This window comes from Rhea pennata, chromosome Z, assembly GCF_028389875.1.
Source record: "Rhea pennata isolate bPtePen1 chromosome Z, bPtePen1.pri, whole genome shotgun sequence".
Lineage (NCBI taxonomy): Eukaryota > Metazoa > Chordata > Aves > Rheiformes > Rheidae > Rhea > Rhea pennata.
In genome coordinates, this window is record NC_084702.1 from 8980516 (window position 1) to 8995258 (window position 14743).

General features: G+C 41.4%; 1 protein-coding gene across 7 annotated transcripts in view; it reads left to right on the top strand.

Moving 5' to 3' along the window:
- Positions 1–14743, top strand: part of LOC134153134 (tudor domain-containing protein 7-like) — a 56759-nt gene that overhangs the window by 16544 nt on the left and 25472 nt on the right. For all 7 annotated transcript variants that reach the window (XM_062598983.1, XM_062598984.1, XM_062598985.1 and 4 more), the window contains 2 exons: positions 1711–1796; positions 2904–3121. In XM_062598983.1, the coding sequence (XP_062454967.1) occupies positions 1711–1796; positions 2904–3121 (304 nt within the window). The remainder of the gene's footprint in view (positions 1–1710; positions 1797–2903; positions 3122–14743) is intronic.

Sequence of the window (14743 nt, forward strand, 5' to 3'; positions counted from 1 at the left end):
GAACTAAAATGCTGCTGCTCCCTACTGAGAGGCAGCAGTAGCATGATAGTGTGTTACTGAAGTGGCTGAGTGCATGGAATTGTTTTGCTCGCTATGTAGCAATGGCGATAGTGTTCTTGGAGTCTGGGCTTGGCATGGATGACCTTTGCCTTAGTGCTGTTGAGTCTCAAACCACATGTGTTTCCCAGATGTGCTTGTAGTTAGTCCACTGCTGAGCACTGCTAGGGCATCCTCTCTGGCTTGGGGAAGGTGCTGTCCTGGACTAGCAATGCTTGGGCCCTTTTCTAGGGCAGAAGTATTATTTTTGGTTCAAGTAACACCTTATAGCTGATCTAGGAGCAGTCATGCCACCTTAGTGGGATAGCAAAAAAGTAGGGGAGAAAGGATCCTGGTAAATCTAGAAGATGCTGCTTAGAAGTGGTCTGAATGTGGGAGGCCATTTTCATATTTGTGTTTGTGCTGTGTCAGTGAGAAGAAATGCAGGGCTATATTAATGGTGTGCCAGCTCTGGCTTCCTACTGCAGTTGATACTAATCTCACTGCAATACTTGACTGCTGTCCTAACATCAGCACGTGCAAAACACTGAAGTGTTTAGTAATGATCAAGAGTTCACCACATACAAGAGCCCAAGTAAAGCTGGAAAAATTCTCCGTTATTTTTCTGTGATTGAAGTTTGCAGTTTCCTCTACAGATGTCTAAAGACAGAGGTGGCTGGCCTCCTCTCTGACATTTTGCAGGACTACCAACAGTGTGCTCAGTGCATGTGCAGTGGTCTTCTGTGCCCTTCCAGGAGCTGTGTGGCATTGACTGCGACAAGCTGTATTTCCATGGAAAGCTGTTTGGCGCATTTGCCACCTTAACCGCAGCAGTGCAGTTCTTTTTGGGGTCTATGTCTTTGGGAAGCGCTTACTTCTGGCCTTTGAGCTCCTTTCTCCAGCTGTTGATGTCTGTGTTGCATGCAGTGTAAGTGGTGTGCCATGCACTGCTGTAATGTCTCTGCTGTCAGAAGTTCATTGTGCCAGTATAAGGTACTGCTTTTGGAGAGAACATAGAAAAACACGTGCAAGTGTGACGCTTATGTCCTTTCTGTTGGAAAGTGCTTCTGAGAGGAGCTTGTTAAACAGTGTAGCAACAGTGTTTGCAAAAAGACTTTGAATTCCTGCCTGACTTTAGGTTTTCTGAAGCCTAACACTTTTGATAGACTTAGACATGGCTACCAAGAAGGTGAGCGCAAGCGTACTCACTGAGAAGACTGAGATGCCAATGAGATGAAAGACAGAATTGTTAGGTTGTCCATGTCAAACATGGACTGATGGTTGTGTGATGCAACCTGTCTAATGTGCTCTAGGTGACCCTGCTTGAGTAGAAGGGTTGGACTAGATGATCTCCAGAGGTCTCTTCCAACCTTACTGTTTCTATGGTTTTGTGATCTGAGTATAGATGCTTTCCCTTTTGCTGCTGCCTTTTTACAGAATCTTGTTTGTCCTAATAATCTGGCTAGCAAGCTGAACAAGAAACCACTTGTTGATCTATCTTGCTATGCTAACTGGGCTGTTTTCCAAGCTAGGCATTATCAATTTTGGTCTTGTACAGAGGGCCAGCTAGAAGTATTTGGAATGTATTTTATTCTACATAGAGGTCTTCTAAGCAAGTAGAATGGTATTTACAGCCTAGGAGCTGGGTTGAAGCAGTTCTCTTTCTTCTCTCAGGCCTGAGAAGAGACTGACAATTCCACCACGGTTTCAGAAGGAGCTGCAGGTCCACCTATCCAGAAGCTCTTCTGTGGATCTAAATGGTAAATTTGCTTGTAAAGAGGTATTTTTGTCCGTACTGTTGGTGTTGTATTAAGTGTTCTACTAAGTAGACCCGCACTCAACTCAGTTTGAATGAAGATGGTTTTGAGTGAGAACCAGATTCTCTGAATGAACTTCTTCACTCTGATGACATGGTTCATCGGGAAACTTACAGTTGCTTGTCTGCCTCTATTAATCTTTCAGAGAAGTCCTTTTGCAGTAAGTGTTAAAGCCCATTTTGTAGGGAGAAGGAGTATGGGTCTGACTGAGGATGGTGAAATCCTGGCTTTTCACATGAATACAAGCACACTAACCTACTTCTCCGGAAGACCTTGTGCCTGTTTGCTTCCAAGCAGTTAAGCATTTGACACACTTATCAAATGATGCTAGCTTCTTTTGAGCCAGGCTGATCTGTGAAGCTACAGGTTTGGTAGCAAATATACTTCTCCGCAAGGGGAAAGGAGTAGAGCTGAGGCAGCCATTAGGCATGTGGCAGGCTCATACCACTAAGCTCATCTGCTCCCGTGCTGCTACATACACTATGTGCAACTAACATGAACAGTTATTGTTTCCTTCCTTGCTTTGCTGGAGAGGTTCTTTGGCATGCAGTAACACAGAGCAAGGAGACCAAATCCTTGGTGTATTTTAAACTTCTCTCTGAATTGAGGAAAATATTCTCATATTTTCTGTTGTGCTTGTACTCAAACTATCCTGTGTGCCTCTTAGGATGTTGCTTCAGTGTAGCCTCACAGCAACAGAGGACTTTTTTCATCTCTTCATGTGCTTGAGGCAGCATTGCTGAGGGTTTTGGTGTATCTGCATTATCTGCCAGGATATTTTCTGAAGACACATTAGCAACTCCTAATGAAAATAACTAGTGGTGAAAATTCAGTTTGAAGATCAATAGCTTACTGAATGTATGAGGTTTCCGTGTCTCTATCTGACAGAAAGTGAATGAAAAGGTTCTGCTGTGCACAAGAGCAGTATTTTAGAGTTGGTGTTATACTGGCAGTTCTGATGTTTCACTTTTGGCATACGTATCTTAAACTATCTTTCTCCCTGCTGTTAAGAAGAATGTTTCCTTCAAGGCTGTGTTTCTGTTTAAACAGATAACTTGAATGCATCTGTTCTGGAGGCACACAGTGTTCCCTCTGACTCTTCTGCTTCTCATGTCAGTGAAGTTCAAAGTCACATTAAGGAGATTCTGAGCAGGTACAGCAATGGTATCTGGCTGTCAAAAATGCCGCAGATTTACCAGCAAATGTACCAGGAGGATCTTAGCACAACGGTGCTCCGTCAGCTTGAATATTGGCCTCATGTGTGCACAGTAAGTATTGAATATCCTTTTTGTGGAAGATGTCAGTACTATTCAGATTCCCGAGTGTTTTTGCCATATGTTGTTTTAGGTAGTCCTACATTTTCTTTCAGGGTATGTAGCAGTGACAAATTGAAACAATGCCTTTTAAACAACACCCAAAGAGCCCTTTTGGCTAGGGTGGCATTGCTTTGGAGGAGAAGAAAGGGCTTCTGTGGTCTCCTGGAGTGAATGCTCAGTATTGCTAAGCTACCACCCTTGACTGACTCCAGCACTGACAATTCAACCAGTTACTGATGACACTTTCCCTCTATGCCGTGTTTTTCTTTTCCCTTGGTTTTATGCTTTTCCTTGTTGGTGTGTGTGTTTTCCTCTTGAATCCCTGAGCTACCAACAATCCAGGTCTTGCAGTCTTAGGTTTATCTGTCATTGTACATTTCTGAGATTTTTTTCACAACTCTTTCTCAGATCTTAAATCAAGGTTACGCAGCTCTGCTGTGTAAATTAGGCATTAGCAGATGAATGCTGAATGTGATAATGCTGGGGAGAAAGGGGTTGCAACTTACCTCTTTCTGCCCCCCCTCTTGAGAGCTGTTGTCTTTTTGACAATCAGTGGCATCCTTGTCCTTCATGTTAGGGTCTAGTGTCAGGCTGGGGGGTCCATTTGCAACTGTATCTTGTGAGTTGCTGTCACAGCTGGGTTAAGAGTCTTCAGTCACAATGCTCTTTATCTTCAGTCTTTTTTCTGCTGCCATGGTTCACTCAGGATATAATGTTACTTTACACTAAGGCTTTACTTGCCTAACAGACTAGTCATATTAATGAACACTTTCAACTTCATGAATATTTGTCTAATCAAGACAGTAAAAGGGTGCCGAAGTAGTGAGTTCTCTGCCAGCCTGTGTTGACTTTTTATGTATTTTATCATATAAAATCTTTAAATGCAAAGTGATTCACTGATATTAAATACTTATTCTTCAGGGATAGCATTTGTGTATGGTGTTCTAATGTACACATAAAATGCATTTGTCCCATCTTACTGCATGCATTAGTAACTTATGTGTACAGTGGAAGTTTGTTACAAAGTTGAAGACAAGCTCCAATGTTATCCAGAGAGCAAACTGTTCTGAGTTACTTAATTTGTGCAGCAAATTTTAGTCTTACCTCTTTCTTAGGTAATGTTTCAAACAATGTTGCTCTTCATCAGGAATCACTGTCCATTTGCTTGTTGTTTATCGAGTTTTGTCTAAATCATAATTATTACTTGACATGGAGGAAATTGAACTAGGATTTGGGCCTTCCTATATGAAGGCTACCATATATCATGCGCATATATATATACACATATATGTATGCACGATATATAGGGTGTATGTATATACACATGTTTAGATATGGCTATATATGTGTATGTATGTATGTGTTTGTATGTATAAATGTTATTCTCATCAGTTTTGTTCTTGTGATCTGCAAGTAAACAGCTCTGCAGGTCCCATGAAATGCCCTGGGACAGACTTTAATATTAGTAAAGAGTAATTTCTAACTCACTAGTTCCTAAACTACTTGAGCCTCGTTTGGTATGTAAATAGAGAGGGTCTCCTGGCCTCAAAAGAACAGGAAATTGCCTAGGGTTTCTCTCAGCACCTTCTTAAAGAGGCAGCACATACTCTAATTGAATGCATGCTGTTAAATAGTAGTTTAGTTACAAACCAGGAAACAATAAATCCTGTAACGTTCCTTCAGTGTCACCGAACTAATCACTTTAGGCCTCTACTGTGGACAAAATCAATTTTGAATAAACCACATGGCTAAACTTTCCTCTGGAAGGAAGGAATTTCCTTTTTTCCTTCTAGGAAATGATCTTGTCTGTGTTCAGGTTACAACAACCAGTAACAAATTTTATAGCTAGATAGCTGAAGTACCCCATAAAATACCATAAATTACAGGTTGACTCTTATTTTCAGTTTCCATCTTTTAGGCCAAAAGAACTACTGCAAAGGGTTGAGGCTGCCTGCATTCTCCACCAGTCTGTTACTGCCACTAAGTTAATTTGTTTGAGCATATTTATCTTCCTTGCAGCATCACATTTTGTACAGCTAAATACAAAGCATGATGTAACTATTTAATAGCTAGCATTCATATATAATAGTCAAACTTTAATTAGCAATTGTACTAGGAATATATACGCTCACCACCTTTTTACAGCCTCTGAGGTCTTTGATAAGGCAGGCTCGGTCAAAAGCAGAAAGACCTGCTTCAGCAGTTCCATGGGTCAGGTCCTCAGTGCTCCCAAGCTGTCCTCTTCTATCTACAGCAAGACTAATGATGTGTTTTTTTTTTTTTTCTTAAAAAAAAAAAAAAAAAAAAAGTCCACTTTTTTCCTCCTTTTAGAATCTTACACCTTCCTGTTTTGATGGATTTGTTTTTTTTTGTCCCACATCTCTGAGATGTTAATTGTTCTCCACTTCAGCAGTCCAACCTCTTTTTTTTAATCTTTCTCACAGCTTTTCTCACAACTTCAATTTCTTTTAGAGTTCTGAGTCAGAGTTACGTAGCTGTGCTGTGGCTTAACCATGGATCTTTGGGATGCAGGCAGCTGAACCACTGAGAGAGTACATTACGGAAGTGTTTAGACAGGAGGGGTTACAAGGTTGTAAACAAAAAGGTTAATTGTTTTTCGAAGTCGCAAATAACTGAAAGTTAATTGTAAATGTATTTTTTTTAATACTGATAGCATGGCATGGTTCCTTTTGCAGTCTAGTTGTAAAAAGTCTTAGTGAATGTCTGCTTTTAGGGCTTTTTCTTAGATTTGCTTAGCTCTCACTAACTTCATGAACTTTTGGAGCTGCCAATGTTATGGAGATTCAGGAGAAAATTAAATTCCTACATCTCTTATCAGAATTTCTACCTAATTTCCAGAGTTCTCTCCAAAAGCTTTTAGAGAAATTGGACAGTTCTAGGGTAATAGGAAAGGTCCTAGTATGATTATATAACTGAATAAAAGTTTTGGAATGGCACAGGACAATATAATAACATGGGACCACAGCAAGGGCTGAAAACTCAGTCTTCAGAAAGGCAGGAAGTCATGGTGGGGCTCCAGACGGGACACATGCTGATCAATACAATCATAAGTGACCTGGGGAGGGATCCAAATACAAGCTGAGTTTGCTGATGGTACAAGATTGTTCAGGACAGTGAAGAGCAGAGCTCCTGAACAATTGCATAAATGCCAAGTAGCAGGTGGCTGACCCATAAAATCACAGCTGAGGCTTACTTCAGCAGTGGATAGGAAGGATTCAAACACTATATAAAAAATGGTGGATTCTGTGCAGACTGTTAAGCTTGGGAAGTGAGGTCTTGAGGTTATGATAGTGTTACAGAAATGTTGGCACAGTAGGAGAAAAAGCAAACAATAGGAAATGCTAGAAAAGGAATAGAGAACGGAATAGCAAACACTGTGCCACTGGAGAAATCTGTTTTGTAAGCATACATCAAATACAGTTGTGCTCCTCATCCAGCAAACATGGAAACAAAAACTCACTGAGAAGTATAGCAGAGTAAAAGAAGTGATTCAGAAGGATAAGAAGGGTATGGAACAGTTAAATTAGATGATTTAGATGGGAAATGATGAAGATACGGGCTATAAAATAAGTGACCTGGACAAGATAAATAGGGAGAATGATCATCTTCATGAATTCAAAAGCAATTTAACATGCTGTCTGAGACCGGGGACCATCAGTTATGAATTATTTAATTCCAAAGAAATAGTTTCTGACTGATATCCCCTGAGTTGTGAAGTGTCTGAAATGGGAGGAAAATGTATCACTTCACTTATCCTGTTTCTTATGCTTTTTCCAAGGCATCGGCTGTTCATACTGTCAAACAATGTCAGACAAGGAAATTTTTTGTTTTGATCAGTACAGCTGTTCTCGTATGCTGGTTCAAGCCTACCTAGGCATAATTATTTCGCATCTGATTATTTTGAGAACAGTATTGGTGCTTTCTGATAGTGGCTTTTTGATGTTCGAACATCAAACTGAGAAGATGTCAGTCTCCTGAAATGTTTGTCAGGTGAAGCTGATCTTTGTGGTCTTTCCTAACCTGTCTCCCCAAATTCTTTCTTGCAATTGGAAGACAAGATAGAGCAGATATTAGCAGCAAGAAGATGCCTTTTCCTCTTGTCTCCACTTTTCCTGTAGCAATGACTGCCTTAGTTTTTCTGTCTTGGATCTTTAGGAGCTTGTGGAAAAATAAGTTCAGCATTATGAATTTGGAAATTCTATTTGTACTGGAAAAGATGTACTTTTCAATATTTCTAAAGCAAAGATTTCCTTTTTCTCATAATATGCTGCTAGCCTTCTCTTTCTGGGGAGAAGGGGCAGAACTGGAAGAATTCTGGGGAGAAGGGGCAGAACTGGAAGAATTCTGGGGAGAAGGGGCAGAACTGGAAGAATTCTGGGGAGAAGGGGCAGAACTGGAAGAATTCTGGGGAGAAGGGGCAGAACTGGAAGAATTCTGGGGAGAAGGGGCAGAACTGGAAGAATTCTGGGGAGAAGGGGCAGAACTGGAAGAATTCTGGGGAGAAGGGGCAGAACTGGAAGAATTCTGGGGAGAAGGGGCAGAACTGGAAGAATTCTGGGGAGAAGGGGCAGAACTGGAAGAATTCTGGGGAGAAGGGGCAGAACTGGAAGAATTCTGGGGAGAAGGGGCAGAACTGGAAGAATTCTGGGGAGAAGGGGCAGAACTGGAAGAATTCTGGGGAGAAGGGGCAGAACTGGAAGAATTCTGGGGAGAAGGGGCAGAACTGGAAGAATTCTGGGGAGAAGGGGCAGAACTGGAAGAATTCTGGGGAGAAGGGGCAGAACTGGAAGAATTCTGGGGAGAAGGGGCAGAACTGGAAGAATTCTGGGGAGAAGGGGCAGAACTGGAAGAATTCTGGGGAGAAGGGGCAGAACTGGAAGAATTCTGGGGAGAAGGGGCAGAACTGGAAGAATTCTGGGGAGAAGGGGCAGAACTGGAAGAATTCTGGGGAGAAGGGGCAGAACTGGAAGAATTCTGGGGAGAAGGGGCAGAACTGGAAGAATTCTGGGGAGAAGGGGCAGAACTGGAAGAATTCTGGGGAGAAGGGGCAGAACTGGAAGAATTCTGGGGAGAAGGGGCAGAACTGGAAGAATTCTGGGGAGAAGGGGCAGAACTGGAAGAATTCTGGGGAGAAGGGGCAGAACTGGAAGAATTCTGGGGAGAAGGGGCAGAACTGGAAGAATTCTGGGGAGAAGGGGCAGAACTGGAAGAATTCTGGGGAGAAGAGAAGGAGAGTTGGCTTTTCTTTATGATCCAATCCTGCTGTCTTAGCCTTTAGCTTTGCTGTCAAGGAATGTTCACAACTTTTATAGACTTCAAATGATGAGAAGATTTCCAAGGACTAAATGGTGACAGTAAAGGGAAGAGAACTACTTCTAAATCTCTGTTCCTATGCTATATCTTCTCCTTGAATTAACCTGATACTGTGCTCTACTTGGTCTGGCAGCTGAATGTTTGAGCTGTACAGAATTAATTGCACAAGTCAGCTCAGAAGAGAGGAGAGTTACCATAGTAACTGTTTATATTCTTTGAGCTACTTCAGTTCTGTTAGGTTTCCAGGAAGGAATTTCCATATCATAATTCAACAATGTGATGCAAAAAACCCGTCATTTTCAAAGAAATAGATTTGGGAGAATTAAATTAGTTTTAATTACATATAATACACAGTGTGTGTTTACAAGCTAAGGCATATGTTACATTTGGAGCAGAAGATGGGGTGGGTTATAATGGCTGGTAATATGAATGACTGACAGTTTACAGAAATTTACAGTAGCCCGACCCACCATCTCCTGCAGATGAGTTCTAGCATTATAATAGGTGGTTTTCTTTATCTTCACTGAAGAAGTCCATCCTTGGCTTGGCACTTCAGGTGGCCTTTTAATGGGTCTTTAGTGCTAGACATAGAACCTCTAGTCATTGCGGATGGAGTTCAGGGAACAAAAGTGTTCTGTCTAGAAGTCCCCCAGATGTACTGTATATATGCCAGAAGGGTGAAATACAGTTTGTATCTGTCTCTCTGAGTAGATCAAGTTTCATAAGGCATGTGGAAATAGGGATGGAGAATGAGCTATTTAAAGACATATGGTCCAAAATAACTTTGCACAGTGGTCTGAGAGGCTGTGACCCGATGTTCCTAAAGCTCAGTTTCACTGAGCAATTAGACAAGATATTGAGCTACCGAATGAAGTCAGTCTGGCATCACTATCCCTGTTCCTGTGTCTGACCACATACTCTTGCTACTTTGTATGTGAATTCTCGCACTTCTCTGACTCCCTTCAGAAGACTTCATTGGGTTGACGAGATGAAAATTAATCCAGACAAAAGGACTTGTGGGTGAATTAGCTGACAAAGGTGTCTGCTGGTCCTCAGGGCTAGCACAACAAAGTGAGGAGTAAAGGCAGCTCACAGCAGTAGGGAGTTGTTAGATTGGCTCAGTTGACTTACTGAATTCTACAGTTTGACTTCTTGCAGTTGTGTGTTTGTAGAAGCCAGAGCCCCCAAAACATGAGGGACTATGGAGAGTAGTTATCCTCCTTGTGATGTGCGAGTTAGTGAACAGAATGGGAGAAGCAGGAGCAGAAGGAGGTAACCTTAAGACACTTGAATTTTGCAGATCTTACCACCCTGTTGACCAGGCCTGAGCACTAGCTGAACCTAAACAAGGATATCTTAGCAGTAACGATTCGTTGGTTTCACTACAGAAGGAAATAAAGAAGTATGCCAAGTATGACATGTGTTTTACTGCTACAGTTAAAATAAATATGAAAGCAATGAGTACTGGAAATAGACTTCAGAGTCATTGCAGCATCTGAAATGTGTCATAACAGGCCTGAGATTCTAGAAGGTAATTCTTAGATGCAGATAACTGAAATTCAAAACTGAACCAGTTCTTTGAACACTGCATAAACATTTCCCAGTTGACATGTGGTTTGGTTGAAGTATCCTCATATGGCATTTAGAGCAAGATGTTTGATATTAATGCTTCCCATGCAAAGCAGTCGAGTGGATATTGGACTAGGACCTGAAAAAGCTGCAGCAGATCCCAAGGCTACCACAGAATCAGTAAGGTTGGAAGGGACCTCTGGAGATCATCTAGTCCGACCTCACTGCTCAAGCAGAGTCACGTAGAGCATGTTAGACAGGGTTGCATCCAGGCAGGCCTTGAATATCTCCGGAGAAGACGACTCCACAGCCTCTCTGGGCAACCTGTTCCAGTGCTCCATCACTCACGGGAAAGAAATTCTGCCTCATGGTCAGGCGGAACTTCCCATGATTCAGTTTGTGAACATACTCTATATCTGGATGATATAAAAGGCTTTCACAACCTTATAAGGGAAGCTTTTGCAGCTCCACAGTTTCTAATGAGTAAGAAGTTTCTACCCTTTCTGTGAAGAAGGAAGTACTGTTTATGCAGGGAGTGTCAGGTGTTTGCTGCTTGCTTTTCCTAGAATTACAGTATGAAGCACAAACTTATCCAGAGTTGGCTACCATAAATAGGGATGGTATTGATCTGGCAGAAAAGAAAAATATTAAGGCTAAGGAAGACAGATTTTACTTCTGTAAAGCATGTATAAGCTTATAATTAGCTACTGTAAAGTTTGAGCTGGAAACTTCAACCAGGAAATAGTCAAATTATATTGGAGTTGGTTAAAAGCTTTATAGAGCAGTTATGTAATTGTCAATGGGTTATTGACTCTCACTTCAATTTCTGTTAAATTCATAGGGCACTGCATGTTGCGATTCTGTAAACCATCTGAAGTGCTAGGTGGTGAAAATGAGTAATTTCTTGCTTGCAATTTGGAATAGGATGATAGGTAGAGAAAAAAATGGTTTTGCTCTCAACCATGTGTGTCTTGGAGACTGAAAGACAACACAGGTGAGCAGCAGCCTAAGAATACTTCGGGAGCTTGGTAGCATACTTCAGGTTGTGATTTGATTTATGTTCTTTGAAGTGCCAACAGCTTAAAATTTTGTCAAATAATAGCAATATTTTTGAGGATAGGAAGACAAGGTTCCTTTATATCTTTGTTGGGCTGGATGGGATGAGTGAAGGGAAAAGTTTTTTACAAGGTCTACTGCCTTATGTAATGGAGATAGTCAGCCTTTCAGGAACAGTACATGAGACCATTTTCTCTTCCTAAGAAGAAAGCTAATGTCACTCCAGTCTTCAAAAAGCTTCTGTACTGTTAGGCAACCTAGAAGATCTCTTGGCTATAACAGTGACTGGAAGAGCCTATTGCATCTTGACTGTTAGCTTCAATGCAAGGAATCCAAGGGAAGCCTAAGGACATCCACCTGAGTCTACTTACTGAAGCAAGCTGAAATAACTTACTGAAATACCAGTGTTTTCCTGCCTGACAGTAGTTGGCTGTGTCAGCATCCACAGTCTCTTCAGAAGAGAGGTTTGATGCCTATAAAACCTCAGAGCTATTATTGGAATTAAGAAGCTTAAAGGTATCTAAGGATCTTCTCTCTTCAGTCTGCTGCCAGTCTCTAGGGTGTGAGGTTTAGAAGTCCTGTCAGCTAAAACTCATTCATCCCTATTGCAGCACCAATTTAGAAAGAGCTGACCAAGAGAGAAGATACATAAAGGTAGATTCTTGCTTCTGTCTTTTTCAGGACAATCTGCCATACATCCCAACATAGCCTATTCATGCAGATTGTCGTCATAGTAATGCCAAATATTTTATGGAGCTAAAAGAGTAATAGTTTCTTTGGCTTGTCTTTTAAACTAATATCTCAATCTTGTGCACAGCTGTTTTGGATATCCTTGATTCACTTTCTGTGTCTAGGATGTCATTACCTGCCAAGGAGTGTGTCCTGATAGCCTCTGGGCTACTTGCTATACTCTGGCCTCTTGACTGCATTTTTCAGTGTACAAGGATGTTATCCCTTGCAAGTATTAAATACCTTTAAAAAAAAAAAAAAAAAAAAAAAATCCTTTCTTTGGCTGTGGTTCGAGGGGCACAGTAAAATATCTGCTACCAGATGTTACAACTGTTTCTGGTGAAGGAAGAAGTCATTTTGTATTGTTAAATATCCTGTTGTGAAAAAGGTCTGTGACAGCTTCCATGAATTACTGCCACAGTGTCTTTTGCAGAGTCTTCTAAGTAGCAACAAAGAACAAGGAACAGGTCATGGAACATGGTGCCTTGTCAGCCTTGCTTTCTGCTGGCGAGATCTGGATAAGAGGAGAACAATGCATAGTTTTTCGTTTGACTTCTTTATAAAGGCCTTTGACACATTTTCTCATAATCTTGTTTCTATCTGAGTGGTGGTAACATGGATTTGATAGTGGACTAAAAGATATGATGGAAAACTGGCCCAACTACTGGGCTCCAAGGGTTGTCATCAGCAGTATGAGGTCCAGTGGGCGGTTGGTTACTTGAGGCATGCTTCAGGATTTGATGCTGAGTCCAGTCTGTTTTAACATCTTTCTTAATAAACTGAATGCAGGAATGGAGTGTACCTTGGGCAGATCTGGGGATGATTCCATACTGGGAAGAATGATGTGCTGGAAGGGAAGGCTGCTGTTCAGAAGGACCTCAAAAGGCTGGGACTAACAAGTTCAGCAGAGGCTACTGCCAAGTCCTACAGCTGACTGGAAGGAGCCTGGTAGTGGTGCAAGATGGGACTGACTGGATAGAGAGCAGCTCTCACTAAAGGCCCTTGGGAATCTTGGTGGGCAGCAAATCAGACTGGAGTCAGCTTGGGCAGGGGGGTGTAGAGGAGGGCTTGCAGCCTCAGTGTGGACTGTCTTAGCAAGGATGTGAATAGCTGGTGGAGGAAAGGATTCCTTCTGCCTCTGACCCTGCTGCATCTGGAGTCCTTTGTCTGGTTTGGAGCTCCCCTGAACAGAACAAAGCAGATGTTAACTGAACAATGTAAATTCTGCAGAAGACACCTGGATGGAAAAGGGAGCTAGAGAATTAGGTGTATTAGGAAAGGTGGCAAGAAATGCCTTGGTTCAGCCTATGGGGGAGAAGGCAAAGGTGAGCTCTTCGGGCTATCATCCCCTTTCTCCTGGAAGGACACAGAGAATTCAGAGCCAGCCTCTTCTTGGAGATGCACACAGGTAGGACAAGAGGCAGTAGATAAGTTGCAGTACAGGGCAATCCCAGAAGATTCCCTCTGCTAAGGTAAGATCGCTGTACTTACTGTATTGGATCTTCAGGCGCTGGAGTTGGTCTTAAATTGTTTTGGGATGAGTGTCTTTACAGTAACTGTTTCCTTGTAATAAAGAATAAAAGTAGGAGATGTAGACCTAAGATTTTTACCCAATCTGTCCTTACCTCTACTCATTCCTCTCCTTCATCATTTTTGGATCAGGTAAAAGAAATGTTTCAGACAAAGGTGTCCTGTTCTTTTTTTTTATTATTTTTTTTTATTTTTTTTTATTTTTTTTTTTATTACCAGATTAGCACCTTCTGGAAATTAGACTTTAATTTTCAATGGAAGTAGTAGCCTACCTTCCAGCCAGATGTCTTAGCTATTGTAGCCTGTAGCCATCCTATTCAATTTTTGAAGTACTGCTTCTGGTCTCCAGACTTTTTTCCTCTCTCATAAGATGCTATTTCAGTTTAAAATACAATGGTTCCTGGATCAAGGGACATCTGTTGTTATCTCTCTATGTTCTACAGCAGACAAGGTTTGTCTTCTGCAGGACTGGGGTTTATCTAATTACAGTCTTCTGAAACCAGACTCTTTTCAGAGATGCAGATCGAAATGGCAAGAGCCAGCTATCACAGATTGCAATGAGGAAAATTCTGAGTGTACATTGTAGGAAATTCTTCACTGTAGGAGTGTTGCAACACAGTAATAGGTTTCTCTGGGCAGTGGTGGAATCTCCATCCTTGGAGATTTTCAGAATTTTATTGAGGAAAGCCATGAACAACTTGATATACCTTTAGTGTCACCCCTGCTTTGAGCAAGAGGTTGAATTAGAGAATTCTATAAACCTAAACTTTTCCAGGACTGGGAAATTACAAACCATGTGTAGGTTCTCCCTGTCATAAATCATTGAAGACTTCCTTTGTCCTTCTAGGTTGTATGTCAGGACACACTTTGTGATCTCAAATGTCAAGCTAACTAGCTGAGCAGCTTATGAATTTTCCTTCAGGAGTCTTCTGTAAGAAGACACTAACTCCTCTTTCCCCTCCTGCCTACTCACAAGAGCAGTCTTCTATGTCATCTTGGTTTGGAGAGACAATTTGGAGAGAGACAATTTTTTAAAGCCTGTGAGCTCATGACTATGAATTCCTGAGCTTGAGGTTGTTGTGTACGTTTGTCTGTTTTCTTTTGCTTGGAGTTGTTGATTTTCTTGCAGAAAAGTTTACCACCCAGCTCTTGACTGATAAACTCAGACTTGCCATCATGAATGCTTGAGAAATGCAATGTGTTTAACTTAACAAATAAATAGATAATTTTGTACCAAGTTTGGACAGCATATATGCTAGCATGTGTAAAGAATGACTGAGATCTATAGTCAAGAACTGTTTGATAGTTTACTTTTGTACCAATCTGGATGGTGTAATGCATAGTAAGTATGTGAAA